Source organism: Gobio gobio, assembly GCF_949357685.1.
Source record: "Gobio gobio genome assembly, chromosome: 21".
Classification (NCBI taxonomy): domain Eukaryota; kingdom Metazoa; phylum Chordata; class Actinopteri; order Cypriniformes; family Gobionidae; genus Gobio; species Gobio gobio.
Window position 1 is genome coordinate 31,792,935 of NC_137117.1, and position 18,127 is coordinate 31,811,061.

General features: G+C 37.8%; 2 protein-coding genes across 3 annotated transcripts in view; both read right to left on the reverse strand.

Moving 5' to 3' along the window:
• tcea2 (transcription elongation factor A (SII), 2) overlaps positions 1–18,127 on the reverse strand; it is a 774,534-nt gene that overhangs the window by 554,579 nt on the left and 201,828 nt on the right. The window lies entirely within an intron of this gene.
• lama5 (laminin, alpha 5) overlaps positions 1–18,127 on the reverse strand; it is a 96,843-nt gene that overhangs the window by 13,852 nt on the left and 64,864 nt on the right. For both annotated transcript variants that reach the window (XM_079803567.1, XM_079803566.1), the window contains exons 36-60: positions 15,691–15,835; positions 15,423–15,563; positions 14,986–15,147; positions 13,273–13,377; positions 13,080–13,163; positions 12,692–12,922; positions 11,452–11,565; positions 11,121–11,251; positions 10,824–10,904; positions 9,292–9,506; positions 9,088–9,188; positions 8,813–8,996; positions 8,582–8,722; positions 6,202–6,353; positions 5,968–6,078; positions 5,765–5,876; positions 5,475–5,645; positions 4,840–5,036; positions 4,558–4,674; positions 3,186–3,340; positions 2,134–2,275; positions 1,909–2,008; positions 1,339–1,452; positions 827–1,012; positions 598–740 (exon numbers count right to left, since the gene is read on the reverse strand). In XM_079803567.1, the coding sequence (XP_079659693.1) occupies positions 598–740; positions 827–1,012; positions 1,339–1,452; positions 1,909–2,008; positions 2,134–2,275; positions 3,186–3,340; positions 4,558–4,674; positions 4,840–5,036; positions 5,475–5,645; positions 5,765–5,876; positions 5,968–6,078; positions 6,202–6,353; positions 8,582–8,722; positions 8,813–8,996; positions 9,088–9,188; positions 9,292–9,506; positions 10,824–10,904; positions 11,121–11,251; positions 11,452–11,565; positions 12,692–12,922; positions 13,080–13,163; positions 13,273–13,377; positions 14,986–15,147; positions 15,423–15,563; positions 15,691–15,835 (3,535 nt within the window). The remainder of the gene's footprint in view (positions 1–597; positions 741–826; positions 1,013–1,338; positions 1,453–1,908; positions 2,009–2,133; positions 2,276–3,185; positions 3,341–4,557; positions 4,675–4,839; positions 5,037–5,474; positions 5,646–5,764; positions 5,877–5,967; positions 6,079–6,201; positions 6,354–8,581; positions 8,723–8,812; positions 8,997–9,087; positions 9,189–9,291; positions 9,507–10,823; positions 10,905–11,120; positions 11,252–11,451; positions 11,566–12,691; positions 12,923–13,079; positions 13,164–13,272; positions 13,378–14,985; positions 15,148–15,422; positions 15,564–15,690; positions 15,836–18,127) is intronic.

Consider the following 18,127-nt stretch of genomic DNA (forward strand, 5'->3'; position numbering starts at 1 on the left):
GATTCATCTCTCTTTATTAAAACTTTGACAAGTACAATCACAGCGAACATTCAAATCTGCGTTGTCGCTGCCGCTGATCCAGAGCTGAACAGCTTCACAAACAGATTTTTCAACCACGCAGAATCATTATTTCTGAGTTACTATAATTCAAATGATCACAGATGTACTGGGATAAAAGTTTATAGTTCGGCTATAAAACGCTGATGTCTATGGTAGTGATCAAAATAGAGTAAATCACCCTGTGAAGTAACTTGACACGTCAAATAAAGATCAATTACATCGTTACACCAGTAGATGGCGACAAGTGACTGTTAAAAAATGTCTTTATGAGTGAGTCATTGAATCATTCATTAAAACCTTTTTTTTTTATTCAGTCTGAACCTCTGCAAATTTTCAAATTCAAATTAATTAAATATTTTTTTAATAAACTGCAAAATTAACATTTTGTCAGAACCTTTAGTAAATGACGTTATTTTGTTCAGTTGTCTATTCAGAATTGTGGGAGGATCAAGATCTCTATTTTAAACATTTGTGAGTCTCAATTTATCCAGAATCATGCGGCTCTTAAAAAAATGGAGACTTTTTGAAGAGCAGTACCTTGTTGGCAGCGTTGCGAGCCTTCTCAATGAGCTGGCGGATCCTCTGGATGCTGTCGGAGATGTTAGACGGCTGAAATGAGGTGTTCTGCAGACGATCCAACTTCTGCATCAGCTGAGGAAGAGTGTCGCTCAGTGCCGCCACTGCAGGAACATGGAAACACATTGGACTCTGTGAAAGGCAGGTCAAGATCACACATGCTCACACACGAGCTCTCACTCGCACGCACCTGACGTATTGGCGTCACTGAGGGCTTTGTTAATTTCGTCGCTGGTGGCGTTGGAGTCTCCGTACTGCTTCTGCCACTCCTCCAGCTGCTTCTGAATGGGAGCCAGCGCATTGCTGACATTAGCCAAGGTGTTGTTAGCCTGCTCCACTGCACTCTTAGCTGCTGTGATGTCGTTCGCTATGTCGTCTGCAACATTACAAACACATTTCAACAATAATGTTTAGGTCATGGTTTTGATTTAATAAAGCTAAACTTCCAGACTCAAATATATACACTAGCGTTCAAAAGTTTGGGGTCAATTATATATTTTTTTAAGAAATAATACTTTTATTCAGTAAGGCGGCATTAAAATCAAATCAAATAAATGCAGCCTTGCTGAGCATAAGAGACCTCTTTCAAAAACATGAAAACATTTTACCGACCCCAACATTTTGAATGGTAGTCTATTTATTTAGCTTGTTATTAGTTAGGTCACAATGGACCTTGGAAGACTAAGGACTTTGACCTCTGACCTCGGCTGACATTGAGGCTGTCTTGAATTTTCTTTAGGTCTTGGAGCATCTTCTCTTTCTTCTTTTCAGCATCCTGCAAACCTTTCTTTATGGCGTCCACGCGTGGCTTTAAACCTAACAAAGATATAGTAGAGGCCAGCATTAGACAGAGGTTCACAACAACAAAGATGTACCTTGAGAAAAGTGTACAAGGTGGCGGTTAAAGGGATAGTTCACCCAAAAATGAAAATTCTGTCATAATTTACTCACCCTCGAGTTGTTCCAAACCTGTATGAGTTTCTTTGTTCTGCTGAACACAAGAGAAGATATTTTGAAGAGTGTTTGTAACAAAGCAGACAGAGCAACCATTGACTACCATAGTATTTTTTCCCCCAACTATGGTAGTCAATGGTTGCTTGGATCTGCTTGGTTACAAATATTCTTCAAAATATCTTCTCTTGTGTTAAGCAGAACAAAGAAACTCATACAGGTTTGGAACAACTTGAGGGTGAGTAAATTATGACAGAATTTTCATTTTTGGGTGAACTATCCCTTTAAATCCAGATCCAGAGTAGAGTTTTCTGTTCTTACTTTGACTGCTGTTATTCAGTTCCTCTGCTTCCTTCACAAGCTCAATACTCTGATTCTTCAGTGCAGCAGCTTGTATGGCCAGGTCTTTGTCTTTTATATTCTAGATTATATAAAGAAACAATAAAATGCATGTGACAAAGGAACTAAAGGTGAATAACCTGAGTTTATGTATTCATGTTTAAGGAGTAATTAAGATGCATTAATAAAGGTGCAGTGTGACTGTACCTCCAGAGCCTCAGTAGCAGATTCATTGGCTTTCTTCGCAGCGGTCTCAGACTCCAGCATACTGTTTATAATGTTAGTGTATGCGCGCGATGCGTTCAGAGCACGCTGTATGAAACCGTCTTGATTGGAGCCGGATATCAGACTGCACAACAACATATTAAAACACATTCAACATATTAGAAGAGGACACATCAGAGAATACAAGTATGTGCACAATATATGGCCAAGCCAATACAGACTAATACCAAAGACTTTAGATATACAAAGACTCATATTAAAGGTGCCCTCATATTACTATGAATGAGAGAATATACAACAAGCAATATCGCAGAATGAATGCTTTCTTATGTCAATTTTGTTATTGACTAGCAACTAGCAGCACATTTTTAGTCAATGCACTGCATCATTTTATTTCAGTTTGGTTATTAAATGCATTTTTTCCTTTTTTATTATTAATCATGGCCATTGTTATGTTACTTTAATTATTTTAAAATTGTCTTTACTTTTTATGTCTGTGTAAAGCACTTTTTAATGATCAATGTGTATGAAATGTGTTCTATGAAAACTTTGTGTAAAATGTGTAAAATAATTACATAAATTACTGTGTAAAATAATTGTACACCTTTGCTAACATTAAATTATGTAGACAGGCATTACATTGGCCATCAGACTGCTATCTAGATACTAGCCTCACAATCGTCCATTAAGAGGCCGTTTACTGTTTTCAACTAAAAACAGAAAACTTTTTATACGTTTTGGCCGTTAATTTATACGACATTGGCATTTTGGGGGCCTGAAAACGTAAACTTTTGAAAATGCGTTTCAAGGTGCAAGTTATTGAAAACGATACCATTATTGTCTAATTATCTAATGTAAAAATGCTTATTTGTGAAAACGGTTCATGGCCATCTACTGGCCTGTCATGAAAAACACAGCATTTTTAGTTGTTTTTGCGGATCATTTTGACAATGTTGTCGTCTTTGTATTTTCCGTTTTTAGTACATCGTTGTACACATATAAGTTGACCATTACAATATATTATAGGCACACACCTGGAAAGATTCTTGGCAAGCTGGTCCAGCATTTCAGCGTGTTTCTCAGCAGCCTCCACCAGGGGAATTTTATTTGCAGCTGGCGCATACTTCTGCACCTTCTCAGCTAAGGGCTGTCTCGCTCCGTCCAACTGAGCGGCCAGACGCTCATACTCCTGATAACATGAACACAGCATCCAGAGACAGCATGCATGTGCTTAGTAAGGTTCATTTATGGTAAATTGAGATATGTTATGATCAGGGCTCTGAACCGGTTCAATGAACGAAAATGAAAACCGGAAACGAACGAAATTTTAAAAGGAACAAAAACGAAAATGAAATCAAAATCAATTTGAATCGTTCTGAACAGAAACGTTAATTTGAAATGACCATTAACCGGTTAATAACGTTATTTTATCGTTCTCTTTAATATTTTAATTTGGCAGTGACCAATAATGAATAAAGTAGTACAGCATGTGACTTTGAAGGATCAAGCGTGAGTGAAATGCCCAGTCATCTATGAATCTACCGGTAACGCAAGTCAGTGTAGAGCGCGCATTTACATGCCTCAAGTACATTTCTTTCCCCACTGAGGTCTACAATGAAAGCGCAGGTATTGGAGGACATTCTTTTCGTACGTTTAAATAAGCAGTACGGACTTTAAGCTCAAATAGTCTGATTTAGGCTAGTTTGTGGATTTCGTTTAAGCCTATCCAAGTAGGTTACTAGCATCTATCAAACATTTTTCCTATAGTCTTTCAGATTGCCAATACAGGTCAATGTTTTCTATATAGAAGGTTGATCCTTCGTATTAAATGGTATGTTATATTGCATTAAATGATCAAGCTTTATTAGCTGACTGAATTTGATTATGTGATGCAAGTACGTGTTGCGCAGTGTTTGCTTTGAAATTACCATTTGACAGTGCATTAAAAGAGCAATGGTTATCCAGTTTATTTATTCTTTATTCATGCAATTTTTAAAACAAGTCGTGTTGAAAAAAAAGTTATGTACAAAGAATGTTATCACTCTTCTGAAAAAGAATAGGCATATAGAGGGCCACTTTCCGCTCCATTAAAACAGGTCAATATTTGTCCCGCTTTTTATGCTTTGTAATTAATGCATGTATTTCTGTTGTGGTTTTAAAAGTTTAATTATCATGCGTTATATTATTATTGAGTGTAAATAAGTCTTTATTTATACATATTTGTTTAAAGTATAGACTAAATTAAAATAACGTTATTAACCGTTATTTTTTCAAATCAAACCGTTTTCGGAACAGTAATGTTTAATGAGGAACGCAAGAACGGAAACGTTAAAATATCGATTCTGCTTGGAGTGAACCGATTTATATTTTTTTCTGTTTTTAAGCCCTGGTTATGATTGTATGTACCTCTTTGGAGTCCTGGAGCATGGAGAGCATGTCGTTGACCAGTGTCACATCATCCTCTGCCATCTGCAGCTGTTTCTCCACCTCCTTCTGCTTCTCTCGCAGATTATTTATCATTTTCTAGAAAACATAATAATGTGCTTTTGAATTGAATTGCAATTCAGTAGATGGTTCTTCCTGCGACTCCAATTAAAATCTCTATGCAGATTCTGACAAAGCAGATTATGATCAAATTCCAGAATTTTTCCCAATCCTGGATGTGTGTCCGTGTGTTTGAATGATTACCTGGATCTCCTCCATGCGTTTCTGGTTAATGTTGTTGGCTTCTACGGTGTGTGCGGTGTTGTTGACGGCCTCGTTCAGGGCGTCTCTCAGGTCCTTCAGCTGCTGATTGAACCGATTCAGTTTGTTTTTGATGTTCTCTGCCACAGCTTCATTACTTAGAGTCCGGTTTGCAACCTCATTTTTCACACGATCTACCACTAAAGAGAGACAACAACTATGAATGTCAAGATCAATCCCTTTTAAACACTGTAGAAACATGTAGCACACATAAATGTGAATACAAAAGTGTCAGGGTTTTTTTTTGTAACACTTTATTTATTGTATAAGCCTTTATGTATAATAAATTATAAAAGTATTCATAATATACACTGTTATGTGTGATTTTGTTTCCATAAATAATTGTAACCCAATTTAAAATGCATCATAATATTTTTTTTGCAGATTCCTTGTTATTTATTCACTGCTACACCTTTAGAAAGTATAATGCATTAAAAACACTTTACAAACAACCAAATTCAGATAAGTATTATAATGTATTATAAGCTTAGAAAGGTTATAAAATGATCAGTAAAATGTTACACAATAAAATGAAAAAGGCTGAGGTTGTGAACATCCCTTATAGACTCGTCACTCACACTTGTTGGCTTGCTCCAGCTCATTTCCTGCTAGTCTCATCTGGAAGTCAAAGCCCCTGAAGCGCATGTCTCTGAGCATGGACTCCACCTCTGCTATATTTCTAGACAGATCCTTTTCATCGGTCACCTTGGTCTCATTGTGGGCAGTCCGGTTCACCTGCAGTAAAATGTCTGGGCAGATGCAAAAAAAGCCATCAGTTGAATGTGGCTGTAATATTTAAGTATAAAGGGTAAATGTAATAAGTCATGGCTTTTTTCCAAGCGTCTGTTCTACTTTGTCACACTCCCACCTTGCACATCTCCCATGATGCCTTTGATGAACCCAAGCAGGTTTTGTGCTCTGCTGTGTGTGGAGTTAGTGTTGTCCACTAAAGCATCTCCTTTCTTTTGCGTGACCGAGGCCTAATACACAGACACACACACACACACAAACTCTTTCAAATCCCTTTGGTTTGAAAACAGAACAAGTTCATCTGATGGCATGTTCTCATACCTTCTCTTCTAACTCTTTAATATCAGAGTCGATGATTTGCAGCTCTCCCTCCAGCACATCGGCCCGGTTCCTGCTCTCGTCCAGAGTGCTGTTGTAGTTTGTTATGGCATTCTGTGGCGTGCAATTATAGTTAGATACAATTATAATAATACACAACTAAAATTTAAAGTGGGTCAAATCCTAAAATGTAAAAGTCTGAGAGAGTGTTTGTGATTGAAAGAGAGAGAGACTCACAGCAATGTCCTCCATAGATGCATTGAGGCGGTTTAGTTGAGTCCAGGCCATTGAGCTGGCATTGAGACTGGTCAGCTGATTGGCAACGGACTGATAAAGCTGGTTTATCTTGTCCAGATCCTCCAGCAGCACTAGCACACAGCTGTCGCAGGCTAAACACATAATGCACATCTATCACCATCTGATGAGTGAAATCAACTGGGACCCACAAAAATATTGTTTCCTTTGCATTTGTATTGACAGAGTGAATTAATTAATAAGTGAGCAAATTAATTATTGACTCGATGAATCATTCAGTTATTAAGTGAGTGTACAGGTGCTGGTTATATAATTAGAATATAATCAAAAAAGTTGATTTATTTCTCAAATTCCATTCAAAAAGTGAAACTTGTATATTATATTCATTCATTACACACAGACTGATATATTTCAAATGTTTATTTTTTTAATTTTGATGATTATAACTGACAACTAAGGAAAATCCCAAATTCACTATCTCAGAAAATTAGAATATTACTTAAGACCAATACAAAGAAAGGATTTTTTTAGAAATCTTGGCCAACTGAAAAGTATGAACATGAAAAGTATGAGCATGTACAGCACTCAATACTGAGTTATGGCTCCTTTTGCCTGAATTACTGCAGCAATGCGGCGTGGCATGGAGTCGATCAGTCTGTGGCACTGCTCAGGTGTTATGAGAGCCCAGGTTGCTCTGATAGTGGCCTTCAGCTCTTCTGCATTGTTGGGTCTGGCATATCGCATCTTCCTCTTCACAATACCCCAGGTACCCAGAGGTCAGGTGAGTTTGCTGGCCAATTAAGAACAGGGACACCATGGTCCTTAAACCAGGTACTGGTTGCTTTGGCACTGTGTGCAGGTGCCAAGTCCTGTTTGAAAATGAAATCTGCATCTCCATAAAGTTGGTCAGCAGCAGGAAGCATGAAGTGCTCTAAAACTTCCTGGTATACGGCTGCGTTGACCTTGGACCTCAGAAAACACAGTGGACCAACACCAGCAGATGACATGGCACCCCAAACCATCACTGACTGTGGAAACTTTACACTGGACCTCAAGCAACGTGGATTGTAAACGTGTTGCAAAATTTACTTTCATCAGAGAACATAACTTTGGACAACTCAGCAGCAGTCCAGTACTTTTAGTCTTTAGCCCAGGCGAGACGCTTCTGACGCTGTCTGTTGTTCAAGAGTGGCTTGACACAAGGAATGCGACAGCTGAAACCCATGTCTTGCATACGTCTGTGCGTAGTGGTTCTTGACTCCAGCTGGAGTCCACTCTTTGTGAATCTCCCCCACATTTTTGAATGGGTTTTGTTTCACAATCTCCAGTGTGCGGTTACACTTTTTTCTACCATATCTTTTCCTTCCCTTCGCCTCTCTATTAATGTGCTTGGACACAGAGCTCTGTGAACAGCCAGCCTCTTTTGCAATGACCTTTTGTGTCTTGCCCTCCTTGTGCAAGGTGTCAGTGGTCGTCTTTTGGTTAACTGTCAAGTCAGCAGTCTTCCCCATGATTGTGTAGCCTACAGAACTAGACTGAGAGACCATTTAAAGACCTTTGCAGGTGTTTTGAGTTAATTAGCTGATTAGAGTTTGGCACCAGGTGTCTTCAAAATTGAACCTTTTCACAATATTCAAATTTTCTGAGATACTAAATTTGGGATTTTCCTTAGTTGTCTGTTATAATCATCAAAATTAAAAGAAATAAACATTTGAAATATATCAGTCTGTGTGTAATGAATTAATAGAATATACAAGTTTCACTTTTTGAATGGAATTAGTGAAATAAATCAACTTTTTGATGATATTCTAATTATATGACCAGCACCTGTATATGCACCACCATTCAAAAGTTTGGGGCTGGTAAGATTTTTGAATGTTTTAAAAAGAAGTATCTAATGATCAACAAGGCTGCAATTATTTGATCAAAAATACAATAAAACTGGAATATTAAGAAATATTATTACAATTTAAAACAAACATTTTCTATTTTAATATATTTAGTATATTTAAAATATTAAAATAATGTATTGCTGTGATCAAAGCTGAATTTTCAGCATCATTACTCCAGTCTTCAGTGTCACATGATCCTTCAGAAATCATTATTTTTTCAGGATTCTCATTTATTTACTATATAAATCTTTTTAATGTTATAAATGCCTTTACCATCATTTTTGATCAGTTGAATGCATCCTTGCTGAATAAAAGTGTTATTATTATTATTTTTACAATATCTTACTGACCTCAAACTTTTGAATGGTACTGTAAAAATGAGCAAGCAAAATGAATGAATGAATGAATGAATGAATGAATATGTGAGTGAATGAAGTGTGTGTTGTCCAGTCCAGTGAAGCAGTACTCACACTGACAGCGTACATCTGCTCCATGATGCACCGGGACAGTGTGTTGACTAAGACATGTGTCACACTGCTTGCCTGTCAGACCCACTGTGCAGCGGCACTCTCCTGTGCGAGGGTCACAGCGGCCTGCCCGACACTCACACTCTACAGACCACACACACACATCCCTCATTAAAATCAACTGATAATGTGTAATATTTCCTCCTGTTGTGTATATGTGTGCTTTAGACTCACTCTTGCAGCCATTAGGGCTGTAGTCCCAGTAACCTGGAGCACACTGGCGGCAGTTCGGTCCATTGACCCCAGGGCGACAGGAACACGAGCCGTTAACAGGGTCACATGGCTGAACCAACGCCGCTGCTGCATAACAATCACACTTACGGCAACCAGTGCAGGAATCAAAGCCAAATGCCCCATCCTAAACAAAAATGAAAATAAAAATAAAAAAACATTATTGCCATCAACTACTGAGAGAAAACAATAAAGACAAACAAGATAAGCAGACATACCTCACAGCGGTCACAGTGGGATCCCACCACTCCAGACTTACAGTGGCACTGCCCGGTGTGAGGGTCACAATGTGCAGTGCCACAAGGAGAACAGTTGCATCCTGGATTGTGCAGTTGGGGGGCAATAAACACAATAATGAAATAAACACTTTAAACATCTTCCAGATTACAGATGTGCTTTAGAGTATATAAAAGATGCCTTACGGGTGCAGTTCTTGGCTGTGATGGCATCACCGTAGAAACCAGGGGCGCAGATTTCACAGTGCGGCCCGGCGGAGTTGTGCATGCAGCTCTGACACTCGCCCGTCAAAGGGTGGCAGTCGCTGAACAACATGTTGGGGTCCGAGTTTCCATTGCAGTTGCACGGCTGGCATGTGCTGCCAATCACAATTGGGTTTCCATAGTAACCTGGTGCACACCTGCATTATGTAGAATATAAGTAATTTAGGGATTTTCATGTATGATTATTTAAGTGACTGTAATTAATTATTTAATACTAATAATAATATATTTTTTAATTTATACATTTACAAATTATTTAATTTAATAGAATAAATGTATAATAATTGTATTATTGCATTTTTATTTTACGGCTGTCAAGTGATTACAATTTGTTTCATCGAATTAATTACATGATGTGCCGATCAATAAATCTAAATAATCGCACAACAAATTTGTCTGAGAAATTACCATAAAAGATCATTAAACATAATTGTGTTAAATTGGAAAAGCATTAAATAGACATAAAAAGTAGCTTTAGAAAGAAATATTTGATTCAAGATTCAAGATTCAAGATTCAAGATTCAAGAGTTTTATTTGATTTGATTCTTTTGATTTGATTCTTTTGATTTGATTTGATTGATTTGATTCTTTTGATTTGATTTGATTGATTATGTTGATTTGATTCAACATAGAATTTATTGCACATAACGTTTTTTTAACCATAATTTGAATTGGCATCTGAATTGGTTTTTAAATACATTTACAGACCATATATTGCAGCTTAGAGGTGGCATGAATGCATTTACACTGCAATTACAATTATAAATGAAAAAATATAATATTAAAAATAAATAATGCCATGAGATTAATGGGGTTTAAATGGGGAAATAAAGGGATAGTTTACCCAGAAATTTAAATTGTGTCATCATTTACTCTCCCTTATTTAATTTCAAACCTGTATGACTTTCTGTCTTCTGTGGAACATAAAAGAAGATAATTTGAGAAATGTCTCAGTAAATTGTTCATACAATGGAAGTAAATGGTAAACAAAACCAATGGTTACCAATATTCTTCAAAATATCTTGTTTTATGTTCAGCAAAAGAAAGTAAGTCATACAGATTTTTCATTTTTAGGTTTTACTTTCATGGGTTTTTTATTAATATGGAAATTATACATTATTTTATTAATGAAATGATAGATGAGATGATGACCAGTCATTGATTCATTCATTTCGATTTGTTCAAACGGCTGATTCATTCAGGAATAAAGTACATGGCTCTCTTTATAAATTGCCTTTAAGTGCATTAATAAATGCATGAAAATGTTATGTTTTCCATAACTAAATTAACGTGCTAAATCGACAACCCTATTTTATTTATATTTGTTATTATGAAAAATAATAACATTTATAATATAATACAAATTTATATATTTTATATTTAATAACGCTTATTGATTAATAATAAATAGTCAATAAATAACAATTAAATAAATAGATTTTTCATAACTGTACCTCTCACACTTGGATCCAGCATAGCCAGGCATACACAGACACCGCATCTGATCGGGCTTCTCCACACAGCGAATGGCAAAACTGATAACAAGATCAAACGGACAACATCATTTACTCTGAGAATAAGGCATGCTGGGATATCCAGCTCTGAAATCCGCTTTTACTGGGGGTTAAAGACAAAGAAGCAAGGAAGAAACTGGCACAAGCAAACCAACAGAAGAAAAACTAATAAAATTGATTTGAGAAGAACAGGAAATACTAAATTAGCTGTCCAGATGATGAAACAAGAGCACTGACTTGTTTGAAGCCACTTGCAGCGGGCAGGGACAGCTGGAGCAGGACACCGCATGGCCATCAACTGTGTTGTTACCATGAAAACCGCCTTGGCACTTCTCACAATGGTTTCCAGCGGTATTGTGGCGGCAGTTCTGTGTATGAAGAGTTAAACTGTCAGCAAATGCCTAATTGAACTTCTGATTTCTGCTCCGACATCCATTCTTGGATTTACGACTTTGTTTTCCATGACGTTTGACATTTTACTATACCCAGTGGAATGCGCAATAGCAATATATCGCCCATGTTGAAGTCTGTTATGTGATTTATATATGCCCTAGTGAGCTGAACTTACCATGCATATCCCAGAGCCATCCAGACACTGATCAGAGTGACCGTTACAGTTGCAGGGGACACACTTCCCGAGGAACAGCCCTTTAGTGTCTCTGTAGTAGCCTGGAGCACATTGCTGAGAGAAGGAGATGAAGAAATGAACACGTTAAAGAGATAGTTCACCCAAAAATTCACTTACCCTCGAGTTGCTCCAAACCTGTTTACAGCAGCCAGTGACTTCCTTAGTATATTTTTTCCTACTATGGAAGCCAATGGCTACCATCAACTGTTTGATTACCAAAATATCTTCTTTTGTGTTCAACAGAAGAAAGAAACTCAGTTTAAACAACGGCACAATATTCTCTTCTTAATAATTACTTGTATCGCATTACTCTGTATTTATGATGGGATGGGATAGGATGGGTAATAAAATGCCAGACTGACTTTTCTGATAAATATATTGCATGTTAATGGCTACTATTCATATAACACTTTCAAAATTGTATTTAACAAGTTTGCCACACAAAGGGTACAACTTGAAAATATTACTTTTTTGAAACAAAAAAAGCACCTCTTTGGAGAGAGATTATTTAACATTATATTTAACATAAGCATGTTAAATGTAGCTAGTTTAAAACATCAAATATCTGATTTCATTATTATGTGAATTTAAAGGTGCAGTGTGTAATATTCGTGAGGATCTATTGACAGAAATGCAATATAATATACATAACGATGTTGTCAGCGGTGTATAAAGACCTTACATAATGAACCGTTATGTTTTTATTACCTCAGCCATTTCTATCTACATACACCGCGGGTCCCCTTACAGTGAAGTCAACATTTTCTGCCGTCATGTTTCTACAGTAGCCCTAAATGGACAAACTTCTCTACAGAGCGCAAGCTACTCTCGGCTGTCTCAGGCGACGACATCTTTGTCCTGTGTCGGCCACTGTAGCTTCTCTATGTGCTTCGAAAGGGAGGGGTGAGCGGAGGACAGTTGCAATTCGCAACCTCGCCGCTAGATGCCGCTAAAATGTACACAGTGCAGCTTTTATTATTATTATTATTTTTTAAATATTTCGAACCAAGTGTGGAAGCCCCCTTACATAATGCATCAATGCAGAATTTTTCAATTTTTTGTCTTTATTCCAGCATTATTAAGCAGGCAAATTGGCAGAGATGTTTTTTGGCATATTCCTCACATAGAACCTCTAAAATTAAATCATAGTTTAGAAGTGATTGAATAAAATTTGCACTACCTGACAGGAGTCTCCTAGATAGTGTCCTGGGCACAGACAAATTTCAACGTTGTTGGCATGTCGACCAGATGGCAAGTTTTCTGCCGCCTCCAGCACAGCAGCACGCAGCGACACGGACTGGGCAGACTGAGAGTGCAGCGCTCTGATCTGCAGGGACTCCAGCGCCACCAACACCATCATCAACTCCTCACGGGACACAGAGTTCCCTGTCTGAGCGTGCCTGAAACTCTCCTTTAAATGAGAAAGAGGAAACTTGAGTTACAACAACTGAGCATTGGTGGAATTATTTTGTACTCACGCATACACACAATTTTCAGTTTGTTCATGTCTGAAGGCCATATTCTTTTTCTCTTTTCTTTTTTGTAGTGTTTGTTACTAATTTCCTCACCTCCACCAGGTGGACGATCCCCTCATGAGGGGCTTCAGGAGAGGAATACTCTCTTTCCATGTACACCAGAGTCATCTGATTCCCCTGGGCACACACAGGCATACACACACAAAGATTTTTAGTTAGGCTGAACTTCAACTTTATGTAAAGATTCTAAATAAACTTGACGGAGGGAGAGTCTATGCTATGGTACCTTGAGTATAATGTCTGGCCGTGTGGTCTCGACAATCAGAAAAGCATCACCTCGCATCGTCTGGGTGTACAAGCTGTAGCGCAGATAGCCTCCGTAGGACGACACCTACACATAGGAAAGAGAACAGAAATCAGGTTAAAGAGGACCTATTATGCTTTCTTTGTGTAATGTTGCTTTTAGAGCATAAAAAAGGTCTGCAAAGTTACAAGCAGAAAGTCACTCCAAAAAGAGTTATTCTCTATATCCGTAATCGCTGTTTTTGAACTCCCTGAAAAGCCTTGATTGTAGTCTTGAGTTTTCTTCCATAAACAAACACGTCACAATAATGTTGTGTTGAATGAATGTTTCATGAGGTGCACTTATAATGTTAGTATGATTTTTACATCAAAAAATGTCATAATTTAGAAATAAAAAGATATTTCTACCCTGATTTTAGCCCTCTGATTTGAACACTCTGTTTGAAGGGGCGTGTCTGCTGTGAGACTTCAGTGGAAACGCCCACTGCTATGAATGGCTAACAACTTTGCAGATGAAATAAGTATAATGTTGAACTCTGTTACTACGTTTTTACTATTACAGCTGTCGAGATGAACTAATCGTGAAAAGTGCTGATTATAGTATTATATTTAGATCTACTTCTGTCGCAACTTGTGACATTACTGTAAGGTCCATATCTTACAGTAAAAGTCACCGAAATTGCGCCTGATTTACCAGAGAATCCACAGTGAAATGTACAGAACAACCGAATAATGCTCTACTGAGACATTCATATAGTTGAAAATAAATAACCACTTTCCTAGCATTTGGATCCTTTGGAAGGGAATGCTATTTTTAGTCCAGTGATCCTATATCTCTCATCTCATCTCACGCCAGTGGATGGGGCCAAATATGCGATGATGTAGAAATAAGTGCTGATTTTCTTCTGCAGTGGCGGTCTTTCGTCGCACTATTACGTCATAATGTCACAAAATCCGAAACTAATCATTTAAAATATTTCCTACCCAAGACGTATGCAAAATAAAGGGACAAGGCCTGGTTGAGTTGCGTTAGTAGTGTGTTGAAACTCGCTGTTATTGCAAGGGGCATGGCATCTCCAAAACGCTCAAAGCGGTTGACCAATCAAAACACAATGGTCCAGCCGACCAATCAAAGCAAACTGCGCTTTTTCAGAAGGAAGGAATTCAGAGACAGGAACTAAACAAAAAATTACTGACAAACTGGGAATATAGGTCCTGTAATAATGTAAAATATGTGAAAAGAAGACCTATTCTAATAGACCTCAAAAACAAAATGAAGACTTAGAAAAAATTGCATAATATGGCCTATTTAAGACAAGAATTCCCGAGTCAACAAAAGGCTGCACTAAGCCTGCATTTAATCTCGATCATCAAGACACTCCACATCAACATTTAGCACCAGACCAAACAAGGTGTGCGTGAGTTATCAGATTATATTGTTTGTCTGACCCTTATGTTTCCTGTAGCTTTAATGTGAGCTATCTGATGGAGATTCAGCTGTCTGTCTGGCCCCTTACTGTCTGACCGCCGGCTAACCCATAAGCTTGGTTGAAACATATGTCAAAGCAGCTGGCACGACGTCACAATATAGGGATGAAAGCACCTTTAAAGTCTAGGTATAGAAGATCATATCACAGAAATGCATGACCGAATTTGTCCTTCTCTTCACTACACTCATGAATTGTTGTGGACTCACTTTATCGCCAAGGTAATTGTGAGGAGCATGCCAGTGGAGGTCCTGAGAGACGTCAGGTACATCACTCAGATCGGCCTCCACTAGATCTTGATCGAGATATGTGGACACAGGCACTTCCTGTCTGTCACTCCTCAATAGTACCCAGCCAGCCATTTCCATGATCTGTAGATCAAAGCAAAAATATAAGTACAATTTTACACCAGTCACAAACCTCCAGTACACAAAGTTTCACTGGAAAGAGTCATATATAATGATTTAATTATATGCAATATATACTATAATCATATATATATATATATATATATATATATATATATATAGTATTACTATAACACTGTACTGTGGATGGAAATTCGACGGTAGCGAACAGTAATGTATATGTGCATGTATAAAGGTGACTCAATTCATTATTTGTGTCTTTATCTTTGGGACAGTACCTCACTCCTCCGTTTGTCAGAGCTGTGGCAGCGGTCAGTGGCTCCGAAGCAGAAGCACTTGGTGCAGCCTTTGGCGTTAGTGGGGTCCAAATGGAACGTTCCCAGTTTGCACTGGTCACAGCGAGAGCCTTCCACATTTTCCTGGGAGTGACAACACATCATCGATTTAACAGAGATGATGAGGGAGCTCTCAGAATGTTTTGAGAAAACTGATATATAAATTAATTTACAAATAATATGAGAGGCCCAGAAGGAGAGGAAGAGGCACCTTGCATAAACAGCGTCCGGTGAAGGAGTCACACACATCTATCTCAGTTCCTGCCTCGCTGCAGTCACATGGTCTGCAGTTGGGGTATCCATAGAAACCTGGGGCACATCTATCACACTGACGGCCAACAATGTTGTTCTTGCACCTGTGGAGAGAGTAATGTGCTTTGGCATGGTGCAAATAGCATGAAGTATGTAGGTATGTGTCTTTTCAGTGCCAGCTGACACACTCTAGGATGATGGGATGCCTGTAGTTCCTACTCACTGGTATATCATGTCCGAACGAAATGTGACAATGTCCTGTGAAATTCCACAGAACTAATTGCCAAACCTATTGTGAGCATGTGAACACCCACAAAATGGGCATTATACTCAACCAGACCCAAGCGGACAGTCAGCTGTTGGCCAACACTGGGCCATCGGTGAGCATAAGTTGGGCTAGTTTTTGTGGTGTGTTCCACACGTCGGCTCTAATCGTGATCATGTCGGAAAGAGTTTGCCCGATTCAGCAATCAGCATGTTGAACAGGCATCTGGCTGTCTGTGAGAGATCTCTCTGATTGGCTGTTCTTGTGCACAGCCAATCAGAGCGATCTCTCACCGACAGTCAGATGCCTATTCAACATGCTGAATCGGGCAAACTCTTTCCGACATGATCCCGATTAGAGCCAAAGCGAAAGTGACAAAAGCAGGCAAAGAAGTAAAGAGGGCACAGACAGAAGTCTGCTCTACTTTTACATCATCTTACCTGAGCATTACAGTGTGCAAATATTTTCATATCAACATGAGCTACCTGGAATGTCTTCAGCATGATTGATATTCTAAATGATAAGCAAGCTTTGATGTTTACGGATTGCTTATCTGCATTCCTATTTTCCGTTTCCCTTTCCCTAGTAATTTCCTTACACAAAGGCACAGAATGCAAATTCTAGTTGACATCACCTGTAATCTTTGCAGTGTGTTCAAGCGCAGCTTTTTTGGCCAAGAGGCAGCCGACACGGGACGACAACACAGTCAGTTCTTTGATGTAGGCTTGGTGTGTCACGGCCTTAAAACTTTCTGTCCGACTATACCGAAGAATATGGCCATAGTTATTTTCCATTTATCCAGTTATAGTTAATGAACATGACCTCAATGGATGATGCATGAACTGCTATAATTTATGACATTCTCTCAAAAGTGCAGGGATGACTGGTGAAATTCTGCAGCTCACAGTCACTGGAGCTCAAATCCCGACTCCCTGTGGCTTTTAAACACTGCCTAATGAGGAGACGGTGTGGCCAAAAGACTGAAATAAAATCTCCTAAAAATAAATACCTCTGGAATTCCTGCACTTAATCCTTATATAGACAGTATTGTTATAACCAGAGACAGTGGTTAATAGTATCAGTCCTTCAGGCAGTGCTTCACAGAAAAAAAGTTTGGCTCAGGCGTAAAAGGTCAGTTGTAAACAATCAATTGACTCCATTCCAATCCAAACGACTCGACTTCAAACACCAGACACGTTTAGTCTCACAAATATTATGAACTCCGTGCATGGTCCGGGCATATTTCACCCCGAAATCAAAAGAACAAAATACAATGGTCCTATTTTCCATTGGACCATTAATTTCTTTTAAATTTTTATATAAAATGAAGCACATTTACACCAATTTTCATTTTACTCATTCACTAGTTCATATAGATGCTGCCTATAAAGAAAGAGATAAGCGTTCTTGTTAAATAAAAACAAGAGAAAAACCTATAAATATTATACCTATAAACCTATATTATAAAATATAAAAGAAAAGAAAACTTAAAATTAAAAAACTTAATTAAAAATGTTGCTTTGGCCTCTAAATGAAATAAAATACTAAAGGAAAAGTACTAAATACTAAAACTAAAGCATAAATAAAAATAGAAATTAATAAAATAAAAAACATAAAATGTAAATATAAAAATAAATGCTAATTCAAATAATAAATATTGTAATAGTGTACTGTATACATTTTACTATAATAACACTAATAGAAAATGTGTAGTATAGGTATAAGGAAAAAGTGAACTCACTTAACTGTCACGGAAATAATGTCAACAAAAAATCTTGTTGGTCTTAAAATTGGCTTGTTCACATAAAATCCAGTTTCTTATTTTTTTCCTATTGATTTTGGGGTGAAATATGATCTGGAAACATTTTTGTGAGATTCAGATCAAACAAAATCATTTGAAAATAAATCAAACATTGAGAATATATAAGAAAGCAAGATGCAAAAATTTAGATTTTGTGTGTGAAAAAAAGTGTTTGAAATGTTTGAAAGAAACACTTAAAACTGACATTCCTCAGACAGACCGAGACAAATTTCAAATCACATATTCATAAATGTCCAGATCCTTAAAAATGTCAACCTCGTGAGTAGCATGGCCATAACATGTAGTACATGTGTGTGCCCCGCTGTGCTG